General features: G+C 47.7%; 1 protein-coding gene across 1 annotated transcript in view; it reads right to left on the bottom strand.

Moving 5' to 3' along the window:
* Positions 1 to 4,797: 4,797 nt before the first annotated feature.
* The window catches only part of LOC121275259, a 37,764-nt gene continuing 18,549 nt past the window's right edge, over positions 4,798 to 24,012 (bottom strand). Inside the window, exons 3-8 of the mRNA XM_041182695.1 lie at positions 21,802 to 21,936; positions 13,902 to 13,975; positions 11,125 to 11,508; positions 8,159 to 8,200; positions 7,964 to 7,999; positions 4,798 to 5,152 (exon numbers count right to left, since the gene is read on the bottom strand). Of these exons, the coding sequence (XP_041038629.1) occupies positions 7,979 to 7,999; positions 8,159 to 8,200; positions 11,125 to 11,508; positions 13,902 to 13,975; positions 21,802 to 21,936 (656 nt within the window). The 3' untranslated portion in view covers positions 4,798 to 5,152; positions 7,964 to 7,978. The remainder of the gene's footprint in view (positions 5,153 to 7,963; positions 8,000 to 8,158; positions 8,201 to 11,124; positions 11,509 to 13,901; positions 13,976 to 21,801; positions 21,937 to 24,012) is intronic.

Raw genomic sequence — 24,012 nt, 5'->3', positions numbered from 1 at the left:
TTAAGCCCACTGGCCTCCCTCCTTTACCTGGACATTGCTGCCTGTGAAATTTAATCTTGAGCAGGGCACAGATGCTCCACTGAACTTGAAACCAGTGTGATTGGAATACCTGGTGGAAAAGAAAGAAAGGAACATAGTCCCACCCACCAAGACTTCCTGTTATATTCATTTACCCTGTGCGCCCCAATTACCGCACCCCCTTTTCTCCTTCTCGGGTTGGGACTCCTTGCGGTTTGGGGTTGGTGTGTGAGGAGACGTCCAAGGCTCCCTGAATTGGGGCTGACTGCTCCTTCTCACCACCCCACTGCCATCATCCCACAACATGGGAGGGGGACATACACTGATTAAACTCATGATGCTTCCCTGGACCCTGGCTTGTTTTACTCTCCTCTCCTGGGGCTAATAGAGTTTGCATTGCTTAGTACAGAACCATTTTGTCCATTTTGGCAGCTGCACTGCGTATACCATAGGGCTTACCTTGTTCCCCATACTGTACGGCCCCACGTACAGTGGTTTCAATGCCCCTACTGACTTTGACCTGGTCCCCTGCCATCTCCTCCTGTACTTTCTGTGGTTCTAACAGCGTTTTCTGTTTCTGGTGCCAGCTCTGCTTCCCAATGCTCCTTCCTCAGTGCCTGACACAGATCGTTTATAAATCTCTCCTGAGTGACCTCACTACTTTAAGCTTCGGTCAGGATCGGCACCAACACATGATTTGGGGTCCTCATTGTCCTCTGGTCATCGGCTCATGTGGGCAGTGCCCTGTGCTTTTGGAGTGACTGGCCCTGATGGCCAGAAGAAACGGAGGCCGGACCTTGCCCCACTTCTTTGGATTCGCCCCTATCTCCTTCCTAAGCCTCTCCTTTATGGTCCAGTTCATCCGTTCCGCTATGCCCGATGACTGGGGGTTGTGGGCCACATACCATTTCCCCCCTGGGAGTTTCAGGGTGGCCTGCGTAACTTGTCGGTGGTCCCAGTGCCTCAGGATCTAGCCGACACTCACTACACTGGGTCCCATCATTGGGCCCCTTTCTCTCCTCACCCCTGTCTACCCCAACTTCCCTCGGCACCATAAGACAAGCCACAGCCCTAGCCCTGGATAACACTTACACATTTTCTCCTTACAGAGCCTGTGGCCGGCCTCTTCATGTACCCAATTATGAGCTACCCTCTACGCCATCTTGATATCCTTCAACTATCCCTCTGCCTTGTCAGCATTGTCTCCAAATTCCTGACACTTTCCTTGCACTGAGCCGGACACTCCCCTTTTGCTCTCGCTGACCTGACATTGAAGGTAGCCTATCACATTCCGAGATGATTCTTCCTGCGTTTTCCTCTCCTGCCTGTCGTAACTTAGATCATCTGTCAGCCGATTCACTGTGGCCTCTCTGTTGCTTGCCCTGTTTTCTGATTCCCTTTTCTCCTCACCTAACCTCCTAACTCTCTCCTCGAGAATCTGGTTTTGTTTCTGTGCACACAGTAACCAAATTACCTTTTCCTCTGATCTCTTATGTTGGCTTTTACTTGTCCAAACTGCTGCCCTCTCCTGGAGACTGTCAGAATGCATCATTTCCAGCAGCCACTGCTCAGAAATGAGCCTCACACATACGAGGATGTCCTGTCCTCCATCAAGGGGCTCTTGCCCTTGACCCCGTCCATCATTACATTCTTAAGGTTAGGGTCCTGCTGCGATTGCCACTATCTGTAAGGCTTTCTGTACCCCCCCCCCACCCCAGTTCTTGCTCCTTAGGGATTACAAGAACAAAATGCACACAACAGTTTGGCTAAACCTCAGGTTCATTCATTTATTGACTCACAAGCTCCCTCCTCTCAGTACAAACCCCCCTATGACTTGTCCGGAATTTACACAAAGCCCACAGCACAAAACCCCTGTACAAGGTTCACTGAAATTTACACAAATTTACCACAGTTCAAACTCCTCTGCAATTTGACTGCAACTTCCAAAATTACCCCAGCACAAATTCTCTACAGTTTGGCTGAAACTTACAATCACTCTCACAATTGTGGCCATTACTGGTATAAAAACAAAGTACCGCAGGTGCTGGAAATCTGAAATAGGAACAGAAGATGCTGGAAAAGCTCAGCAGGTCTGGCAGCATCGGTGGAGAGAGAAACATATTTAATGTTTTGAGTGCGTATGGCTCTTCTTCAATACTGTACATTATATATTATTAATTCGACATTATTTATAACCATTACTGGTATTGATTGTAGGCCTGGACCTAGAGATGACCAGTCTCTGTACTCCTTCTCTCCGACTGCAGTGTACACGCACTGGGGTCGGCCTCCTTTTATGATGATTCATATCATAATGTCAAAAACATATCTCCTGTTGCCATCCTGCTGAACTGTCCAGTGTTTAACATCTTTCTGTATCTGCAGTTTGCTCCGTGCCCTGACCCTCTGCAATGTTAGAATTAACCCCTCATGCCTGCAGAGATCAGCTCCCTATGTTGTGTTGCAGTTTTGCAATTTATATTTTCCAGTACGCAGTCCTGCCCATGGGTTTGGGGTTTAATGTCTTGCATTTTACAGTTTGGGGAGGTAATGTCCTTCAGTATTGAATGCTCTTTGTCGATTCAGCAGTTGCAATGATCAGTGGCAGTTACTTTACCCCATTTCTTGCAGGATGGACGAACATTGGCCCACCCATACTTCCTAGATCAGGGGTCTGGGTGTCCCCGTACACCAGTCAATGAAAGTAAATAGGCAGGTGCTGCAAACGATTAGGAAGGCAAATGGGATGTTGGCCTTCATTGCAAGAGGATTTGAGTTCAGAAGTAGGGATGTCTTACTGCAGTTACACAGGGCCTTGGTGAGACCACACCTGGAGTATTGTGTGCAGTTTTGGTCTCCCTACCTAAGAAAGGATATACTTGTCATGGAGGGAGTGCAGCGAAGGTTCACTAGGCTGATACCGGGGATGGCAGGACTGTCGTATGAAGAGAGATTGGTTCGACTGGGCCTGTATTCACTGGAGTTTAGAAGAATGAGAGGGGACCTGATTGAAATGTATAAAATTCTAAACAGGGCTAGACAGACTAGATGCAGGGAGGATGTTTCCCCTGGATGGGGAGTCTAGAACCAGGGGCCACAGTCTCAGGATGTGGGGCAGGCCATTTAGGACCGAGATAAGGAAACATTTCTTCACCCAGAGGGTGGTCAACCTGTGGAATTCTCCACCACAGAGGCTGTGGAGGCCGGGTCACTGAGTATATTCAAGGAAGAAATTGATAAATTTTTGGATATTAGGGCATCAAGAGATATGGAGAGAAAGCGGGAACATGGCGTTGAGATAGAGGTTCAGCCATGATCATACTGAATGGCGGAACAGGCTCAAAGGGCTGAATGGCCTACTCCTTCTCCTAGTTTCTATGTTTCTATTGTGCTCGTCACTTTGTTGTTCTTCCTCTTCTTCCTTCTTTGTGTCGGCTGTGGTGATGCTTGCAGAAGCTCACGTTTCATTCATTCCCATTTGTTTCACAATTTAACCCAGGTGTTTGGTTACTCCCTTATTTTCCAATTGTTTTTTGAGTGAAAACTCTTTTCATTCAGTTGGCAACTGCGCTGGTAAATTGAGTTGTTGTTTCAGAGTCATCTGCGGGGCTCTTGTATCAGTTTGAGAACTTCACCTGGACATTCATTTCTTTCCAGGATCTATCTTCCATGGTCGCTGACTGCTCTTAAGATTCTTTCAATTCATCCATTATTTCTTCAGTCTGTTTCTTAGAATTTTCCTTGTCTGCTTCCAATGTCTGGATTAGCACTTTCATACCTGCATATCTCAACTTCATGTTGTTCAGATTGGGTTGAAATTCAAGAGTTTCATCAGTTTTGGTTGTTACTTCTGCATTCAAGCCACTGTTCTGATTCATCAGCAATTCTTTCTCCTGATCTAGGCATTGTTCACGATGCTTAGTAGAGATATCTAATGCTTGAATATTCTCAAATTTTAATTGAAGAGCTATCTTCATTGAATTCGTTTCTACAACATTATCATTTAGAAGTCTCAAGTCCTCTTTCTACTTCCTGTGAGCGACATTCCAGTGTTCCTATTTTTTCTTATCAAACTCCTCTTTTGTCGGTGAAAGCTGATTCTTGACACTGATCAGTTTTCCCTCGGTAAAGTATAATTCCTCCTATCCTTCAAGTCACATTCTGTAACTGCACTTCTGCCAATTGCTTCTGAACTCCACATGCTCTTTTGTGAGAGCTTCCACTTACTAGGTTCTTGATTTTCATCTCTTCATATACATCTTTGGAAATGTCCTGCTTCCCAAGTTTTCTTCCAAATGTCCAACCATTTTCTTCAGTTCAGAAGTCTCTTTCTTGAATCTCTAGGCTTCATCCTGAATATGAAACATTCCTGAGTGTCCTCTGTCAAATGGTTCCTCAGTTCTTTTAAGGCTGCAACTTCCTTGGGTGTATTTTCTGCCTGCTGTTGTGCCTGGCTTTATATCTGGAACTTGCAGCCAAGGTAACCCATCCCTGGGCTCTCTTTATGCATTTAGAAACAGCCAGTTGGAAGACACTCGATATCTTGGGTAGAATCCTGCAGGGAGCCAGAGGCAAAGGAATTGAGGCCAGTGGTGACCCTCACAGCAGCTGGTAAAGGCTAGCGAAGCTGCAGGTTATGCAACCCACCCAACACAGCTGGCCTGGAGACTACCCTAACACATAACATGATGGGCATTTCCTTTACCAATTGAAAACCAATCCAACACAGCATTCATGGAGTTCAATATTATTTATTGTGTGTCAAGATACAAAGTGCAAATATTAGCAACCTCACAGATAATTTGACAGCTATCCATTCTCTCTCTGTCTTCAGAACTCTCTCTCTCTCTCGCTAAGTTCCCTCATGCTTGGTTCTGTCTGCTCTCAGTGAGGGATCTTAGCATTTTGGACTGGAATACATTTCTATTTCAGCCACACAGTGTCAGCATCGAGCATTCTCAGGTCGGAACAAAAGCAACTCTATGGTAACATAATACATTAATTCACAGAAAGTTGTGTCTAAATATACAGAGCAAAACCTCCAGCGTTAATTGTAGAATGATGTCTCAAGGAAAGTTTGTCCTCTTAAGGTATGTCAGGGGCTGACGGCACTTCAGCATCTCTTTAATGCCCTCTTAAAACAAAATTAGACATGAGAAAGAGTTAGTTTATTATAGATAACCTGGTGTTAAGTCAGACAGTTATTAGTGTGTTTAGTCACATGTGATATATTTATTGGTGGGGATGATTTTTTTAAAGGGAATTCACCAATCATCCCAGAAAGTCTCTTTCTCTTAAAAGCTGGGCCAAGGAGTTATGGTCCCCTGAGTTATGGTCTCAGTGAGGAGGGATGTGTCCTTACAGGTGAGGGGCACTCTGCACCTCCTCGTGTAGTTGGGGACACAAGGTCAAATCTTACTGCGCCAGCTGGGGGAATTTAAATTCAATTTATAAATAAAACTGGATGTTATTTAAAAAGCCAGGCTCAGTAATGGTGACCATAAAATTATTGGATTGTCAAAAAAAAACGCCTGGTTCATGAATGTCCCTTAGGCATGTCGTCTTTACCTGGTCTGGCCTACATGTGACTCCCCACAGCAATGTAGCTGATTCTTAAAATGCCCTCTGAAATAGCCTAGCAAGCCAATACATTCAAGGGCAATTAGGAATGGGAAAAACCTGCTTGCTTTGCCAGCGATGTTCACACCCTACAGAGGAATTAAGAAAAAGGTTTGGTGGAATTGGACCTCTGAGGGTTTGGTGCAAGAGAAAGTTCAAGATAACAACAACTTGGATTGAAATAGCACCATGAACATCTGCTGCTGAAGCTCTGTATCTCCACCTGGTACAACCATTTGTTGAGGGGGGTGTGGTGTGTGCTCATTAGTGAGCAGAACGCAGCATTGTACTCAGTATTTACAATGAGTGGTTCTACTCATCCATCCTCTTGGGATGGGATCCTCATTACCCTGGTGTTCCCACATTCCAAGGGCTTAGCTCCACAATTATCAGTTGTACACAAAGTGACTATCCTATTGAAGTAAGTAGGGTCTCTTTGGAGTCCAGTTGTCTCAACAGTTACATGCCCAACATTGAGAAACTGGAACTGGTTGCCATGGCAAGCTCTGTCAATCGAGTCTTGAGGCAGGTAGCATTGCTATACAGCAGGGCTCACTCACTGGGCATGGAGTGCTGTTCCTCTCACTTGGACCAGAGGTGCTTCACTCTCAACACCAGACAACCCTGCATGACAATGACCTGATCAGTAGAGTACTCTCAGCTTTCCATAGCTATTTTCCAGGAAGTGTCGTTTTAACTGGTTAACTTGCAAGAAAGCCATTGTTCACACATAGAAATCCTTTAAATCTCAGCTCCCATCAGCCTGTGGTGTAAACTCACAGAGCGTGGAGAAATGGATTTGTCCCCACCAGAGAGAGCTTGCATTCCTTATTACATTGGATATATATAAGAACAGATGAAATGGGAGCAGGAGTAGATGACCCGGCCTGTTGAGCTCGCTCCACCACCCAATACGATCGTGGCTAATCTTGGATTTCAACTCCATTTTCCTGCCCACTTCCCATATCCCTTGATTCCCTAAGAGGCCAAAAATCTGTCTATCCCAAACTCAAATATATTCAACGATGGAGCTTCCACAGGCCCCTGAGGTAGAGAATTCCAAAGATTCACAACCCTCTGAGTGAAGAAATTTCTCCTCATCTCGGTCCTAAATGATCAGCCCCCTTATCCTGAGACTGTGCCCCCGACCAGGGGAAACAATCTCTCAGCCTCCTCCCTATCAAGCCCCTCCAGACCCGTGTTGGTTTCAATGAGATCACCTCTCACTCTTCTAAATTTCAGGGACTGTAAGCCCAATTCACTCAGCCTCTCATCATAGGACAACCCCCTCATCCCAGGGACCAAACCAGTGAAGCTTTCCTGTACCACCTCCAATGCATGTTTATTCTTCAGTGCTCTGAAGAAGTCATACAAACTTGAAACATTAACTCTGTTTCTGTCTCCGCACAGGCTGTCAAACCTGCTGAGTTTTTCCAGCATTTTCTGTTTTTATTGGCTAAATAATCTTCAATGAGCTAAGAATTATGCTGACAACCAATTTAAGATTGTTAGTCACGCTCACAATGTGGGGCATTTGCATGTACAGAAAGAACATGTATACACATTGCGCCTGTTTCAGCTAAACAAAATAAGTGACAGCCATTCGCTGACTCATTCCTCGGGACAATGCCTTGACCAATCAGGGTCAAGCTGCCTGGTTTAAATTTCAAACAATACTTGGCAGTTAACTGTCAGTCACCATCGCTGGTGCAATTCTCTATGGCAACGCCTCTACCAATCAGAGTCCACTTGCCAACTAATCAGAACTCTCTTCACATACAGTACAAATTGTTTTCCCCTTATATTGGTGCAAGATGAAAAGCTTCAACATGTCTCTTTTTTGTCTCTCTTTGCAACCTCTCAGAGTCTCCCCACAGCTTCTGTCCCCAACTAACTTGGTATCATCAGCAAACTTAGATACCTTAATCTCTATCTCTTCATCTCAGTCGTTAATATAGATGGTAAATAGCTGAGGCTCCAGCACTGATCCTTGCGGCACTCCACTATTCACTGCCTGCCAACTTTTAAAAGACCTGTTTATGGCCACTGTCTGATTTCTATCCATCAACCAATCCTCTACCCATTACCCCCGACTCTATGAGCCTTTACCATACCAGAAACAGCCCATCTGGCCCAGCCACTTCATGCTGGTGTTTATGCTCCACTCGAGCCTCCTCCTGTCTTTCCTCATCTAAATAATCTCTGTAAATCAGAGTGCTCATATCAAGCAAACAGGAACCCCACATAAATTTCACACTGTGGTGGCTTGTAGACCATTAAACATAAGTCAAAGTTTCACATCAGGAAGTGTTTTACAGAAACGTACCTGTTGTTCACTGACTTAATACCGTGGATCAAAATTCTAAAACAAAACATAGATGCAATATTTTAATATTTTAGTTTGAAGGATTAGTTTGATTTGAAGTAGCATTGTATTGGTCTAAATCACTACATTGATATGAAATCTACATTGTCATCAATCACCGCTGGTTTGAAATACTATGATTACTAATAGACTTACCATATATATTGAGTTGGAATCCATTTGAGGATCAGTCGATTTCTGTGATTTAAAAACAAATAGTTGGAGTCAGATGCAGCACACGGACGGATTGAATCAGTACATCTAGCTCATCTTAGCTGAGAGCTTGACCATTGGAGTGGGGGTTGTGATCTAATCTGCTTCTGGAATGGAGAGATGAAGATGGCAGCTGGCTGAGATATTTTGGTGATGGTTCTCCAGATTGGTACAAACAGCTTCAGGCAGCATTCTACATGGATTACAGGAGGGACACATTGGCCCGTAACTTCTGAGCTCCAAGGCAGTGTACTGTGTCCCGGGGGTACCCCAAAGATGCGTTGGGGAATCCCCCAGGGGTCCCCAGGTAAGGATTGCACCGCAATTGCCAGGGAAGTTCATATTTCTAATGGGCAATTACCGTGCACCGGGAACTGTCTGAAACTGAGATTTATATCACAAGCTTCAGATGGTCTCAACTGGGTTATAGCGATGGTTACCCAGAAAAGGTTCGAAGAATTAAAACCACTTGTAGCCTCTGGGTAACTGTAGTACTGACCCACCCCGAGCTCTACAGTTCTCTCTCCACAACCCCCCAGAGTACACCCCCCTCACCCACCTCACCCCCCAACCTCCGACTGCACTCCCCACCTCCCAACTACATCCCCACCCCTTAACTGCACTCCCCAGCCCCCCTGACTACATAACCCACCTCCCCGATTGCACTCCCCACCCCCAACTACATACCCAACCACCCAACTGCACTCCCTTCACTCCCGACTACACCCCCATCCCCATACTTGCTTCCCAACCCCAGGCCACACCTCCTGACTGCCCTCCCCCAACCCCTGTCTGCCCCCCCCCCACCCCCCCAGCTATCCCCACAACTGCCCTTGTCACACCCTGATCTCCCCCCAGTGACCATCCAACACCCTCCTTCCCCACCACCACCGAACTGGCTACCTAACACCCAACACCCCCCACCTGACCCAACCTACCAGCCCATCCCCTCCCCAAATCCTGCCCACTTATCCTATAAACCTACCTTCTCCCTGACCCAACCGTTAAACTCACCTGCTTTACAGCAGCTAGTGTCATAAAAAAAGGGGGTAAAAGGGGGTGTGGTTTCCTTATCTCTGACTCAGCTGCCCTGAACACAGGGCTTTGGGAACCCGCTGCACCAGACTGTTCTCACCCAGCCCGAGTCGGAAGGTTGGGGGAGATAGGAGCGGCTGGATTTCAAGATCAGGAACTACAAGCAAAGTGGCAATCTGACTCAATTGCCATGTCACTGGCAGTGACAGCCCAACACCTGGTACATCACTACTATGAATCCTGCACTGGCTGACTTGCACATCATGCCAGGACCTGAGCTTCACTCCAAATGGATGCTGTAGAAGCTTAATATCTGCTGCAGGGTGTACTGAGGCTACAGCAGGGTCCTGGTCTGTCAGGTGAATAAGAATGGTTTTTCACCTGCAACAGCAAGCACCTGCGTCACTTCAAACTACACACGTTGTACCTGTTCCAAAAAACAGTTCCTGTCCAAGAAGAGTTGCAGTAACAGCTGTTGATGTTGTTTCATTGTACACATTAAACACTGACAATGCAGTCAGTGCTGATGTATCCACGAACCTGTGCTACTGAGCCATGTCTGGTTTTGGTCTTTACTGTGGTCACAAACTGACTTGATAAAATGTCCAACTCTATTTCAGTGCCATCGTCAGCTTCCTGTCCCTTCGATGAACAAAACAAAACTGACCACAATATCTTAACTGAAGCAGATCTTTGTGATAAATTCGTTGGTGTTATATATGCCGATCTACCTATTCTCTTGGACCAAGACACTCAGGGTTTTGATCCCTGTGCAGCACATCTCTTTCCTTCAATCTATATTACTTTATGTTTTAAGTCGCACTAATTCCCAAGTGCAGCTTGAGCTGATTATTACCCTAAAATTTTACCTCACTGCTTCAAAACAGCCAAGCAGAAATGATTATGTATCCACTCATATGTGGGCTGCACTATCATATGCATTTCATTGAATTATACCATCTGCTTTTCTTTCCATTTACACAATGTCGACACTGGGTAGAAGAGGTCATATTTCCCGCTGTTCTGTAGGATTGTTAAGGGTGGGGAGGAAATCATTTCCATTTCAAAAACCCATATTTTGATTGGATGTACTTCAGCCCCCTTTATTTTTTTTTAAAAAGCTATTTTCTTCGTACAGCTCGCCAGGGGATATCACAGCTGCCGTTCATGCTATACTGGGCAGAGGCTACATGAGTTTCCACTGCCAATCACTGCCTTGCCTCTGGGTGAACACAACTGGAAATTATAGATGATCCTGAGCTTGAAAAGTAGTTTGGGGTGTTCTTTGTGACAGACACAATTACCCCTGTAATGGATAATTGGGTTTTTATGATTGGTGTTCTGTGTGAGGGCTGCATTGGACCTTCTTTTCAAACCAGGCCTTCGGACAGTGGACGTGAGGAATCTCACAAACCAGCAGATGTGATCTATTCAGAATCTGGAGGAAGTTCTCTACACAGGGGTCAGGGATCTATAGAACTTGCACATTGAGACCTTGGGCCACTTTTCTATCAACTTCTTGTTTGTATCTGGAGCATTGTCGTGTTGGGAATTAAGGTTCCTCTGGGTGAAGGGAGCCCTATGTAACTAAAACAAAGACAGAAAATGCTAGAAAAACTCGGTAGGTCTGACAGCCTCTGTGGAGAGAGAAACAGAGCTAACGTTTTGAGTCTGTACGAATTTGAGATGTTGACTCTGGCTCTCTCTGCACAGAGGCTGTCAGACCCGCTCACTCACACGCCCACACCCTCACTCACTCCCACTCCAGAGGCTGTCAGACCCACTGAGTTTTTCCAGCATTTTCTGTTTTTGTTTCAGATTTTCAGCATCTGCAGCATTTTGCTTTTACCCTACGTAACTGAGTGGAGCATTACCTCTTTGAGGAGATGAGCTCTAATCTGACTTTGATTTGCATAGATATCTTCACAGGCTGGTGTCGATACAGTCTTGCTACTGGTTGGCGCTGCTAAATTCTTAAAGGCTATAAAACGCCTCAGTGTTGATTGCCGGTGACATCTTGGTGCTGACTCATGCTGGCGTGGTAGTTGTGTTGGTCGGAGCTGCTGGTTCCTCTGTCCTCTGTGATAATTGGATTTCGCTGGCACCGGTTCAGTTGCCTTCAGCTGGACATTGCTGTAATTGTTTGGCTCAAAGCTGTTGTATAACAAGTTTTGGTTTGGAACGAACGTGGTTTGGTATTTTGTGGGGTTACCTGTCTCTGTGCGGGTAAATCTCAGCTCCTTAGGTTTCTGGGAAACCTGCAAATAGAAAGCAAGACATTCAGAAAGGTCACTTTAGGAAAAATGTTTGCTAATTTAACACCTCCCTTATCCAACCTAAGCTGTCGAGGGAACAATCTCTGCAGGAATGGATAGGCTCCAGACTCAACCAACACTGAGCTCAGGAATCATTTATAATAAACTGGCAAAGCAGTGGACCTTCCAACCAGCAGCATGTCAAAAACCATTTGAATTTATCACGACAGCAGAAGCAAAATTCTGAAATAAATCAGAAAATGCTGGAAACAAATAATCAGGAAGATAGGTCGGAAAGTAAGATGTCAAGAGGAGGTAGAGAATTTGTAAAGGGATATAAAGAGGCTAAGAAAGTGGGCAAAAATTTGGCAGATGGAGTATAATGTGAGAAAATGTGAACTTGTCCAATCTGGCAGGACGAATAGAAAAGCAGCAAATTATTTAAATGGAGAGAGATTGCAGAACTCAGTGGTACAGAGGGATCTGGGTGTCCTGGTACATGAGTCATATAGGATTAGTATGCAGATGCAACAAGTAATTCGGAAGGCAAATGCAATCTTGTTGTTTATTGCAAGGGGCGGGCGGGGGGTGGAATATAAAAATCGGGATGTTTTGCCTCAGTTATACAGGACATTGGTGAGACCACATCTATAGTACTGTGTAGAGTTTTGGTCTCCTTATCTAAGAAAGAGTATAAATGCATTAGAAGCAGCTCAGAGAAGGTTCACAAGACTGATACCTGGGATGGGGCAGTGGGGGAGGTGGGGGCGGGGGGTGGGGGTGGAGGGGGGCGGTGGAAGGGGGAAGGGGGGGTTAGGGGGGTTGTTGTTTTATGAGAAATGGTTGAACAGGCTGGGCCTGTATCCATTTAGAAGGATGAGAGGTGGCCTGACTGAAACATATAGGATCCTGCGGGGTCTTGACAGGGTGGATGTTAAAAGGATGTTTCCTCTTGTGGGAGAGACTAGAACTAGAGGGACACAGTTTAAAAATAAGGGTTCTCCCATTTAAGATGGAGATGAGAAGAGATCTTTAGTCTCAGAGCGTTGTAAGTCTGTGGAACTCTCTTTCTCTGAGACTAGTAGAGGCAGGGTCACTGAATCTTTTTTAAGGCAGAAGTAGATAGATTCTTGACTAACAAGCGAGTCAAAGGTTATCAGGGGGGGAAGGATAGTTGCACTGAGGCCCCAGTCAGATCATGATCTTATTGAACGGCACAGCAGGCTTAAGGGGCCGAATGGCCTCCGCCTGCTCCTAATTCGTATGTTCTGTACAAATCCTGCAGAATGCATTCTGGTGAAAGGTCACAGACCTGAAACGTTAACTCTGGTGCTGCCTGACCTGCTGAATATTTCCAGCATTTCCGGTTTCTCATTAACATTCGAGTTTGTGGCTGTTGTATAAACGGTAGGCCGGGGAGGTCTCACGGCAAGGGGACATGATGGGGAGCAGGGGTCAATCAGGAGGATAGAGGGGATGGGGGGAGGGGGAAGGGGGGGGGTGGGGGGAACAATTCCTGTGCCAGCCGACTCCAGGTTCAAGGAGGTTTTTGTTGATTCACTTGCCCCTTTAGATTGATGGGCTGCAGCAGCTACTCTGGGAGGTGACCTGATTGAAACTTTTGAGTTTGAGTTGCTCAGATTGAATGGGGACCTGGGTTTTCTGGTCTGACACCAGCTATGCCTAACCCAAACCCGTTTGGTGATGGTGCTGGGCCTTTTCCATGTTGGACAATAGGTGAATCCCTGTCTCGGGCTTGGGCCTTGGATGCCTCACTTGATGCCTATGCCAATCTGGCAGCTGGCACAGACCCAGCCCAGAATGCACCCGTGCTCGCTTGCCCACTATATTGGGCATTTTACTCCTTTTGTGTCTGTAAAATGGACTCGACATTATTGAGTCTCCGGACCCTGATAATTCAAATACTCAAGGAACATTGAGAAAAGGCTTCAGTAAGTTAGGCGATCAGCCAAAATCCACAGGGGACCGTAGACACCTGTTACGTCTCTGGTTCCCATAAGTTAGGAATTATCATACTGGAGCTTCATTAAGTATATTCCTTGCTGCTCTCTATTTGGCTGGGAGATCAACACATTGTTACTTGGCTCATGCCTGTGGTGTGAAAGTGAATGTGGCACCCCAGGGTATATATTCACAAAACAATTAGTTCCTACCTCTTTAAGAATGTCTCTCCGTTAAAGAGAGACAGTCGGTTATCTGTAGCTTGAGGAGCGTCGCTTTACAAGTGCAAGGACAAAGCAAGAAAGCAGAGCCTCCATAAACTGCCACGGGTAGTATGGGGATTGAACCCACGCTGTCAGCTTCATGCTGTATCACACTGTAGGCACTGAGCCAACTGAGATTACAAGCTCCCTAGGTGAAGCAACTCAACAAACCTGTGTGACTCCAGGAAGAGAGATGTTTTTATAATGGGATTCCGGCAATTTATCAGTAGGCTGAATAGTCTTGGCTGTAAAAGAAATCATAAAATGTCACCAACATGTGGATAAATAGAAGCTCAAAAACACAAGTCTGGGGAAGACTGTTGCACGTGTCTGGATGGTCAAACTGAACTACTCGGACATAACCCTGATGCTTCTTTTTAAAACAACCTGACCAGCTGTCTCTTGAATTTGCTGAGACTGTCAACTTTCAATAACTGAACTAAAAGCAAAATACTGCAGATGCTGGAAATCAGAACGCAAAAGAGAAAATGGAGTTAAACACTCAGCAGGTCAGATAGTATCTGTCACTTTTTTTAATTCATTCATGGGGTATGGGCTTCACTGGCTGGGCCCAGCATTTATTGCCCATCCCTAGTTGCCCTTGAGAAGGTGGTGGTGAGCTGCCTTCTTGAACCGCTGCAGTCCATGTGGTGTAGGTACACTCAGAGTGCTGTTAGGGAGGGAGTTCCAGGATTTTGACCCAGTGACAGTGAAGGAACGGCGATATATTTCCAAGTCAGGATGCTGAGTGGCTTGGAGGGGAACTTCCAGGTGGTGGTGTTACCTTGTATCTGCTGACCTTGTCCTTCTAGATGGTAGTGGTTGTGGGTTTGGAAGGTGCTGTCTAAGTAGCCTTGGTGAATTCCTGCAGTGCATCTTGTAGATGGTACACACACTGCTGCTACTGTGCATCGGTGGTGGAGGGAGTGAATGTTTGTGGATGTGGTGCCAATCAAGTGGGGCTGCTGTGTCCTGGATGGTGTTGAGCTTCTTGAGTGTTGTGGGAGCTGCACTCATCCAGGCAAGTGGAGAGTGTTCCATCACACTCCTGACTTGTGCTTTGTAGATGGTGGACTTTGGGAGTCAGGAGGTGAGTTACTCACCACAGGATTCCTAGCCTCTGACCTGCTCTTGTAGCCACAGTATTTATATGGCTAGTCCAGTTCAGTTTCTGGTCAATGTTAACCCCCAGTATGTTGATAGTGGGGGATTCAGTGATGATAATGCCATTGAATGTCAAGGGGTGATGGTTGGATTCTCCCTTGTTGGAGATGGCCATTGCCTGACACTTGTGTGGTGTGACTGTTACTTGCCACTTGTCAGCCCAAGCCCGGATATTGTCCAGGTCTTGCTGCATTTGGACATGGACTGCTTCAGTATCTGAGGAGCTGTGAATGGTGCTGAACATTGTGCAATCATCAGTGAACATCCCCACTTCTGGCCTTATGATGGAAGGAAGGTCATTGATGAAGCAGCTGGAGATATTGCTGTACTTGCTTTAAAAACTCCTTGGCCTGGATCTTCAGAGAAGCAGCAATCAATGTTGAGAAGCTGCTCTGCTCCAACACTGTCCTGACTCAACAATGCTCCACATTTCTCGTGGGACCTTCCAAGCCTGGCTTTCCCAGGATTGCTGAGTGCAGCATTCCTCGGAGGCCTCCAGCACAGCAGAGCAGAGTTCAGAGGAAGATGGGACAATCTCCACTTTTTAAAGCACCAGCTGCCTTGTGACATGTTTGAATGTCAGTTTGAATGGTAATGAATGGGTAAGTGGGTGAGACGCCAGGTGGGTGAGACGGCAGGTGGGTGAGATGCCAGGTGGGTGAGGCACCAGGTGGGTGAGACGCCAGGTGGGTGAGGCACCAGGTGAGTGAGGTGGCAGGTGGGTGAGGCGCCAGGTGGGTGAGACGCCAGGTGGGTGAGGCGCCAGGTGGGTGAGGTGGCAGGTGGGTGAGGTGGCAGGTGGGTGAGATGCCAGGTGGGTGAGGCACCAGGTGAGTGAGGTGGCAGGTAGGTGAGGCACCAGGTGAGTGAGGTGGCAGGTGGGTGAGGTGGCAGGTGGGTGAGTCGCCAGGTGGGTGAGGCACCAGGTGAGTGAGGTGGCAGGTGGGTGAGGTGCCAGGTGGGTGAGGGAGAGTGAGATTGAGGGAGAGTGAGTGAGGTGAGGCGCCAGGTGAGTGAGCCGGCAGGTGGGTGAGGGAGAGTGAGAGTGAGGGAGAGTGAGTGAGGTGAGGCGCCAGGTGAGTGAGCCGGCAGGTGGGTGAGGGAGAGTGAGAGTGAGGGAGAGTGAGTGAGGTGAGGCGCCAGGTGAGTGAGCCAGCAGGTGGGTGAGGCGCCAGGTGGGTGAGACATCAGGTGGGTGAGACGGCAGGTGGGTGAGGTGGCAGGTGGGTGAGGTGGCAGGTGTGTGAGGTGGCAGGTGGGTGAGGTGGCAGGTGGGTGAGGTGGCAGGTGGGTCTTGGAGAGTGAGAGTGAGGGAGAGTGAGTGAGGTGAGGCGCCAGGTGAGTGAGCCGGCAGGTGGGTGAGGGAGAGTGAGTGAGGTGAGGCGCCAGGTGAGTGAGCCGGCAGGTGGGTGAGGCGCCAGGTGGGTGAGACATCAGGTGGGTGAGATGGCAGGTGGGTGAGGTGGCAGGTGTGTGAGGTGGCAGGTGGGTGAGGTGGCAGGTGGGTGAGGTGGCAGGTGTGTGAGGTGGCAGGTGGGTGAGGTGGCAGGTGTGTGAGGTGGCAGGTGGGTGAGGTGGCAGGTGGGTGAGGTGGCAGGTGGGTGAGGCGCCAGGTGGGTGAGGCCAGGTGGGTGAGACGCCAGGTGGGTGAGATAGCAGGTGGGTGAGGTGGCAGGTGGGTGAGGTGCCAGGTGGGTGAGGGAGAGTGAGAGTGAGGGAGAGTGAGTGAGGTGAGGCGCCAGGTGAGTGAGCCGGCAGGTGGGTGAAGGAGAGTGAGAGTGAGGGAGGTGAAGCGCCAGGTGAGTGAGGTAGCAGGTGGGTGAGGTGGCAGGTGGGTGAGGCACCAGGTGAGTGAGGTGGCAGGTGGGTGAGGTGGCAGGTGGGTGAGGTGGCAGGTGGGTGAGGCACCAGGTGAGTGAGGTGGCAGGTGGGTGAGGTGGCAGGTGGGTGAGCCGGCAGGTGGGTGAGGTGGCAGGTGGGTGAGGCGCCAGGTGGGTGAGGCGCCAGGTGATTGAGACACCAAGTGAGTGAGGTGGCAGGTGGGTGTGGTGGCAGGTGAGTGAGGGAGAAGGTGAGTGAGGGAGAAGGTGGGTGAGGTGGCAGGTGGGTGAGGGAGAAGGTGAGTGAGGGAGAAGGTGAGTGAGGGAGAAGGTGGGTGAGGTGGCAGGTGAGTGAGGCGCCAGGTGATTGAGACACCAAGTGAGTGAGGTGGCAGGTGGGTGAGGTGGCAGGTGAGTGAGGGAGAAGGTGAGTGAGGGAGAAGGTGGGTGAGGTGGCAGGTGAGTGAGGCGCCAGGTGGGTGAGACGGCAGGTGGGTGAGGTGGCAGATGAGTGAGGGAGAAGGTGGGTGAGGGAGAAGGTGAGTGAGGTGGCAGGTGAGTGAGGTGGCAGGTGGGTGAGGGACAGTGAGAGTGAGGGAGAGTGAGTGAGGTGAGGCGCCAGGTGGGTGAGGCGCCAGGTGGGTGAGACACCAGGTGGGTGAGGTGGCAGGTGGGTGAGACGCCAGGTGAGTGAGACGCCAGGTGAGAGAGGTGGCAGGTGGGTGAGACGCCAGGTGGGTGAGGCGCCAGGTGGGTGAGGCTCCAGGTGAGTGAGGCACCAGGTGGGTGAGACGCCAGGTGGGTGAGACGCCAGGTGAGTGAGACGCCAGGTGAGTGAGACTCCAGGTAAGTGAGGCGCCAGGTGGGTGAGGCGCCAGGTGGGTGAGGGAGAAGGTGGGTGAGGGAGAAGGTGGGTGAGGTGGCAGGTGAGTGAAGCGGAAGGTGGGTGAGGGAGAAGGTGGGTGAGGGAGAAGGTGAGTGAGGGAGAAGGTGGGTGAGGTGGCAGGTGGGTGAGGTGCCAGGTGGGTGAGGGAGAAGGTGGGTGAGGTGGCAGGTGAGGAAGGTGCCAGGTGGGTGAGGGAGAAGGTGGGTGAGGCACCAGGTGGGTGAGGTGGCAGGTGAGTTAGGGAGAAGGTGGGTGAGGCACCAGGTGGGTGAGGGAGAAGGTGGGTGAGGGAGAAGGTGGGTGAGGGAGAAGGTGGGTGAGGTGCCAGGTGAGTGAGGCGCCAGGTGGGTGAGGGAGAAGGTGGGTGAGGGAGAAGGTGGGTGAGGGAGAAGGTGGGTGAGGTGCCAGGTGGGTGAGGGAGAAGGTGGGTGAGGCACCAGGTGGGTGAGGTGGCAGGTGAGTTAGGGAGAAGGTGGGTGAGGCACCAGGTGGGTGAGGGAGAAGGTGGGTGAGGGAGAAGGTGGGTGAGGTGGCCTGTTAGTCTATGGGGCAGTTGGTGAGGGGGTCGTGGGGATGGCAGGGTTTAGTTCTGTAGTTATCCTGGAGTTAGGTTTACAGCTGTCTAACAACTTTAAACTAGAAATTGGAGGGAGCGGAGGAGGGAAGGGTAAAACTTCAAGAAGTATGACTAATGGGAAACAAAGCAGCAGGTTAGCGTGTGGGGGGTGGATTCAACTTCATGGAAAATTATGAAAATACTGAAAAGAAAGGAGAGCCCAGGAGAGGCTATTAAAGTCTCCAGAACACACAATAGGACAGAGTGTTTGGAAAGGGCTAGGAATCTAACTTCAAACACATCAGATAAAGGAATGACAATGAGAAAGGGGATGGGAAATATAGGACTGAAGGTGTTGTATCTGAATGCACGCTGTATACAAAATGAGGTAAATGAGCTTGTGGTGCAGATTGAAATTGGCAGGTATGATGTGGTGGGCATCACGGAGACATGGCTGCAAGGGGATCAGGACTGGGAGCTAAATATCCAAGGATATACATCCCATCGAAAAGATAGGCAGGTTGGCAGAGGGGGTGGGGTTGCTTTGTTAGTAAGAAATGAAATTAAATCGATAGCAAGAAATGACGTAGAGTCAGATGATGTAGAATCTGTGTGGGTAGAGTTGAGGAACCGCAAAGGTTAAAAAACCATAATGGGAGTTATGTACAGGCCTCCGAACAGTAGTCAGGACGTGGGGCACAAGAGACACCAGGAGATAGAAAAGGTGTGTAAGAAATGCAAGGTTACAGTGATCATGGGGGACTCCAATATGCAGGTAGACTGGGAAGATCAGGTTGGTAGTGGATCCCAAGAAAAGGAATTTGTGGAATGTCTACGAGATGGCTTTTTGGAGCAGTTTGTGGTGGAGCCACTAGGGAACAGGCCATTCTAGATTTAGTGATGTGTAATGAGGCAGATTTGATAAGGGAGCTTAAGGTGAAGGAACCCTTAGGAGGAAGTGACCATAATATGATAGAATTTACCCTGCAATTTGAGAGGAAAAAGCTGGAACCAGATGTAATGGTATTACAGTTGAATAAAGGCAACTACAGAGACATGAGGGAGGAGCTGGCCAGAATTGACAGGGAGATGAGCCTAGCAGGAAAGACAGTGGAACAGCAATGGCAGGAGTTTCTGGGAGTAATTTGGGAGACACAGCAAAAATTCATCCCAAGGAAGAAGAAGCATACTAAAGGGAGGATGAGGCAACCATGGCTGACAAGGTAAGTCAGGGACAGCATAAAAGCTAAAGAGAAAGTATACAATGCGGCAAAGAGCAGTGGGAAATCAGGGAATTGGGAAGCCTACAAAGACCAACAGAGGCCAACTAAAAAAAGAATTAATGAGGGAGAAGATTAAATATGAGGGTAAACTAGCCAGTAATATAAAAGAAGATTACAAGAGTTTTTTTTAGATATATAAAGGCTAAGAGAGAGGCAAAAGTGAACATTGGGCCACTGGAAAATGACGCTGGAGAAGTAGTGGTGGGGAACAAAGAAATGGCGGAGGAACTGAATAGGTACTTTGCGTCAGTCTTCACAGTGGAAGACACGAGTAACATCCCCAAAGTTCAAGAGAGTCGGGGGCAGAGGTGGGTATGGTGGCCATTACCAAGGAGAAGGTGCTAGGAAAACTGAAAGGTCTGAAGGTGGATAAATCACCTGGACCAGATGAATCATACCCCAGAGTTCTGAAGGAGATAGCTGAAGAGATAGTGGAGGTGTTAGTGGTGATCTTTCAGGAATCACTGGAGTCAGGGAGGGTCCCAGAGGACTGGAAAATCACTAATGTCACCCTCCTCTTTAAGAAGAGAGTGAGATAAAAGACGGGAAATTACAGGCCAATTAGCCTGACCTCGGTTGTTGGTAAGATTTTAGAGTCATTATTAAGGATGAGATTTCAGAATACTTGGAAGTGCATGATAAAATAGGGCAAAGTCAGCATGGTTTCATCAAGGGGAGGTCATGCCTGACAAATCTGTTAGAATTCTTTGAGGAAGTAATGAGTATTTTAGACAAAGGAGAGCCAATGGATGTTATCTACTTGGACTTCCAGAAGGCCTTTGACAAGGTGCCGCACAGGAGGTTGCTCAGTAAGATAAGAGCCCATGGTGTTAGAGGCAAGGTACTAGCATGGATAGAAGATTGGCTGTCTGGCAGGAGGCAGAGAGTGGGGATAAGGGGGACCTTCTCAGGATGGCGGCCGGTGACTAGTGGAGTTCCGCAGGGGTCAGTGTTGGGACCACAACTTTTCACTTTATACATTAATGATCTAGATGAAGGAACTGAGGGCACCCTGGCTAACTTTGCAGATGATACAAAGATAGGTGGAGGGGCAGGTAGTATTGAGGAGGTGGGGAGGCTGCAGAAGGATTTGGACAGGTTAGGAGAATGGGCAAAGAAGTGGCAGATGGAATACAACGTGGGGAAGTGTGAGGTCATGCACTTTGGTAGGAAGAATAGAGGCATAGACTATTTTCTAAATGGGGAGAGAATTAAGAAATCTGGAGTGTAAAGGGACTTGGGAGTCCTAGTCCAGGATTCTCTTAAGGTTAACTTGCAGGTAGAGTCAATAGTTAGGAAGGCAAATGCAATGTTGGCACTTACTTCAAGTGGACTAGAATATAAAAGCAGGGATGTGATGCTGAGGCTTTATAAGGCTCTGGTCAGACCACATTTAGAATATTGTGAGCAATTCTGGGCCCCGTATCTCAGGAAGGATGTTCTGGCCCTGGAGAGGGTCCAGAGGAGGTTCACGAGAATGATCCCAGGAATGAAAGGATTAACGTATGAGGAATGTTTGAGGACTCTGGGTCTATACTCGATGGATTTTAGAAGGATGAGGGGGGATCTGATTGAAACTTACAGAATACTGAAAGGCCTGGATAGAGTGGACGTGGGGAAGATGTTTCCATTAGTAGGAGAGACTAGGACCCGAGGGCACAGCCTCAGAGTAAAGGGAAGACCTTTTAGAACAAAGATGAGGAGAAACTTCTTTAACCAGAGAGTGGTGAATCTATGGAATTCATTGCCACAGAAGGCTGTGGAGGCCAGGTCATTGAGTGTATTTAAGACCGAGATAGTTAGGTTCTTGAATGGTAAGGGGATCAAAGGTTACGGGGAGAAGGCGGGAGAATGGGGTTGAGAAACTTATCAGCCATGATTGAATGGCGGAGCAGACTCGATGGGCCGAATGGCCTAATTTCTGCTCCTATGTCTTATGGTCTTATTTCCTGGGTAACTGCCCAGATAAATACTATGGATCTGTCCCAAGTCTCTGACTCTACCTTGGAGTTAGAGACTTTTGCTGAACATCCCTGGGAACAGGGGAATTGTCCATCAGAAGTTGAAACTTCCTGGACAATTCCCACGGAGGTCAGTGTGTCCGGACTTCCACAGGGTCCTGACATGCATCTCAGTCTCTGGTCTCCGATGGTCCAGAGACCGGAAGATTTGGGCTTAATCTCAGGCTTTTTTCCAGTTCGGGTGAAAGGTCATTGACCTGAGACATTAACTCTGTTTCTCTCCACACTGAAGTTGCCAGACCTGCTGAGTATTTCCGGCATTTTCTGTTCTCACCCCTTCAACGACTGGGCAGACTGCTCCCGATCTGATCGTTTCGGTGAAGTATTGATTTGAACCTTACAGGACTGTCGCTTCCTCGTTCGAGCTGGGCAGACCCAGAAGAGAAGAGCAGCTCCAACAATGAGCAAAGCTCCCAGCGCAGCCCCCACACTGATCCAGACAATTCTCAGCTCTCCAGCCATTCGCGCGTTTGAAACTGTAACAGAGAAACAAGTAAACAAGAGAACGAAATGAAGTTAATGCAGAGAATGAAACTAACGCTGATGTAATTGCTCCAATATGACATGGATGGGGAATTAAATTAAAATAGACTCCCAGCTGATTTTATTGTGAGTAGAATAAACTCCTAATAGTGGACAAGGCCAGGGTTTTCTGGTTCGGTCATGACAGGACCTGTCCTGGGAGATTCAGCCGCTCAGACAAAATTCCTTTGACCTTCGTTGGGACTGGACTCTCCCAGTGGTGGGGGCAGGGGTGGACAATCCCACCCTGGGAACGGGAACATCAGTGGGAGTGAATGGGAACAAGCTGACAGCAAAGGATGAGACATTGTGAATACATTGGGCTCTAAACAGTAACTTTTTCTCTCGTTATACTGAATAATATTCATCCAAAACGGAAGGCGGGTTAGTTTATCCTCCCAGCTCTCTCCCCTTCTTTCCAATGAGTGTAATACAATTCCCTCTGCCACCTTACCCAGTGGTTAGACTTTGAATTGAGAGCACAGAGTGAGGATTAGCAGGGTATTCAACCTGGATGTGCAACACAGCTGTGCACGATTCTGTCCTTGGTTGATATTGTTACAATCCCAGTTGAGGTTACCACTGGGCAAGTCTGATCCCAGGGTAGAATTCAGCTTGATAGATTCTAACTTTTATTTGTTAGTTTGGATACGTGGAGAGTGGCTACTGAACAGTCACCGGAGTCAGCTAATGAACTTTTAACAAAAACACAAAACATTTATTTAACGAGTAAAGATGAACTATATTACAATGCTCCTTCACCCACAACTATACCTTCACAGATATATACAGATTTGTAAGGATAACACTAGCTACAAAAACTATCTTATATTTTAATGTTCACAGAAAGTACATAGTCCATGTAAACCAATAGGTGACCTGTGTCACACACACCACACTCTGAAACCAAGTGACAGATACCACCCCAAAGAGATGCTATGGGTCTCTCCACAACTCCCCCCAGATGCTTGTCACATTGTGAGCCAACCAGTCTCACTGAATTCCATCTTTCACTCAAGGGTTTTCAATCTCCACTCTCTAAGAACTCACCTTGGGATCTTCTCCCAAACTGACACTTCCTTTCAGATGCCTTCTGCAAGGGTTCACCTCCAGGGTTTCGAACACTCCTTCCAATGTCCCTCTCCCTTAGATCATCATGTGCATTCAAGTTGTCTTCCATGCACTCTCTTTCTCAGTGACGCAGCTGTCAACAGTATGCCACCGCTTCACATGCCCATAGCAAAGAATTACAGACCTTTAGTTGCCTCTTTGGATCTTCTGACCTCTCACAAGCCTTTATCCCACTTTAATTCTGCTTTCTGTAGCATGGAGATTTAAGCTTATAGCTTGGAGCTTTCCTCTGCTCCTCATTCTTAACTTCACTTAACAGGACCTTTTCCAGGTCCTTGTCCTTCCTTTGACTAGAAGTTCTGCTTGTGACTTTCTCCTGCTCCACTCCCCTGGATTTTGGGGACTTTCTTCTTTAGCTTGGGATTGGCTCTCTGTCCCTTCTAGGTTGCTTCTGCTTGGCAGCTGCCTCCAACTGATCATTAGAGCTGCTGTTTCTTTCATTTTTGTGTGTGTGTGGGTGGGGCCTACATCTCTGGGCCCCTGTTGCTAGGCAACAGCACAGTTTTTTCTACCCTTGTTTGCTTTAACTTCTCTTAAGAGTTGTAAAACTCTCATTAGAATTGCAGTCAGCTTTTAAAGTGAAACTAAAACTCAACTTTAACTTTTCTTAACATACAGATACAGAAAAACAAATCAAACTTAAACTTTATGGCTAATATTCATTCCTAACACCCACAAATACAAATTTAACTTGTTTGAACTATCTCTATTTCCTAACACTATTTTCCTCATAAATTGATTAAACGTTGAACAGTCTGCGAGTGATAGCATTAACAGGATTTGTTTTGTAGTAGTCATTAAGTCTCTTCATGTAGTCAAGGCCATTACTGAGGCTGCCATTCCCTCACAAAATGGAACCACAACCTGGGCAGAGGGAGAGCTGAGTGAGGGAGGCTGAG

Source organism: Carcharodon carcharias, chromosome 2 (assembly GCF_017639515.1).
Source record: "Carcharodon carcharias isolate sCarCar2 chromosome 2, sCarCar2.pri, whole genome shotgun sequence".
Classification (NCBI taxonomy): Eukaryota; Metazoa; Chordata; class Chondrichthyes; order Lamniformes; family Lamnidae; genus Carcharodon; species Carcharodon carcharias.
The sequence above is the reverse complement of the archived record's forward strand: the minus strand, read 5'-3'. Positions and strand labels throughout refer to the sequence as shown.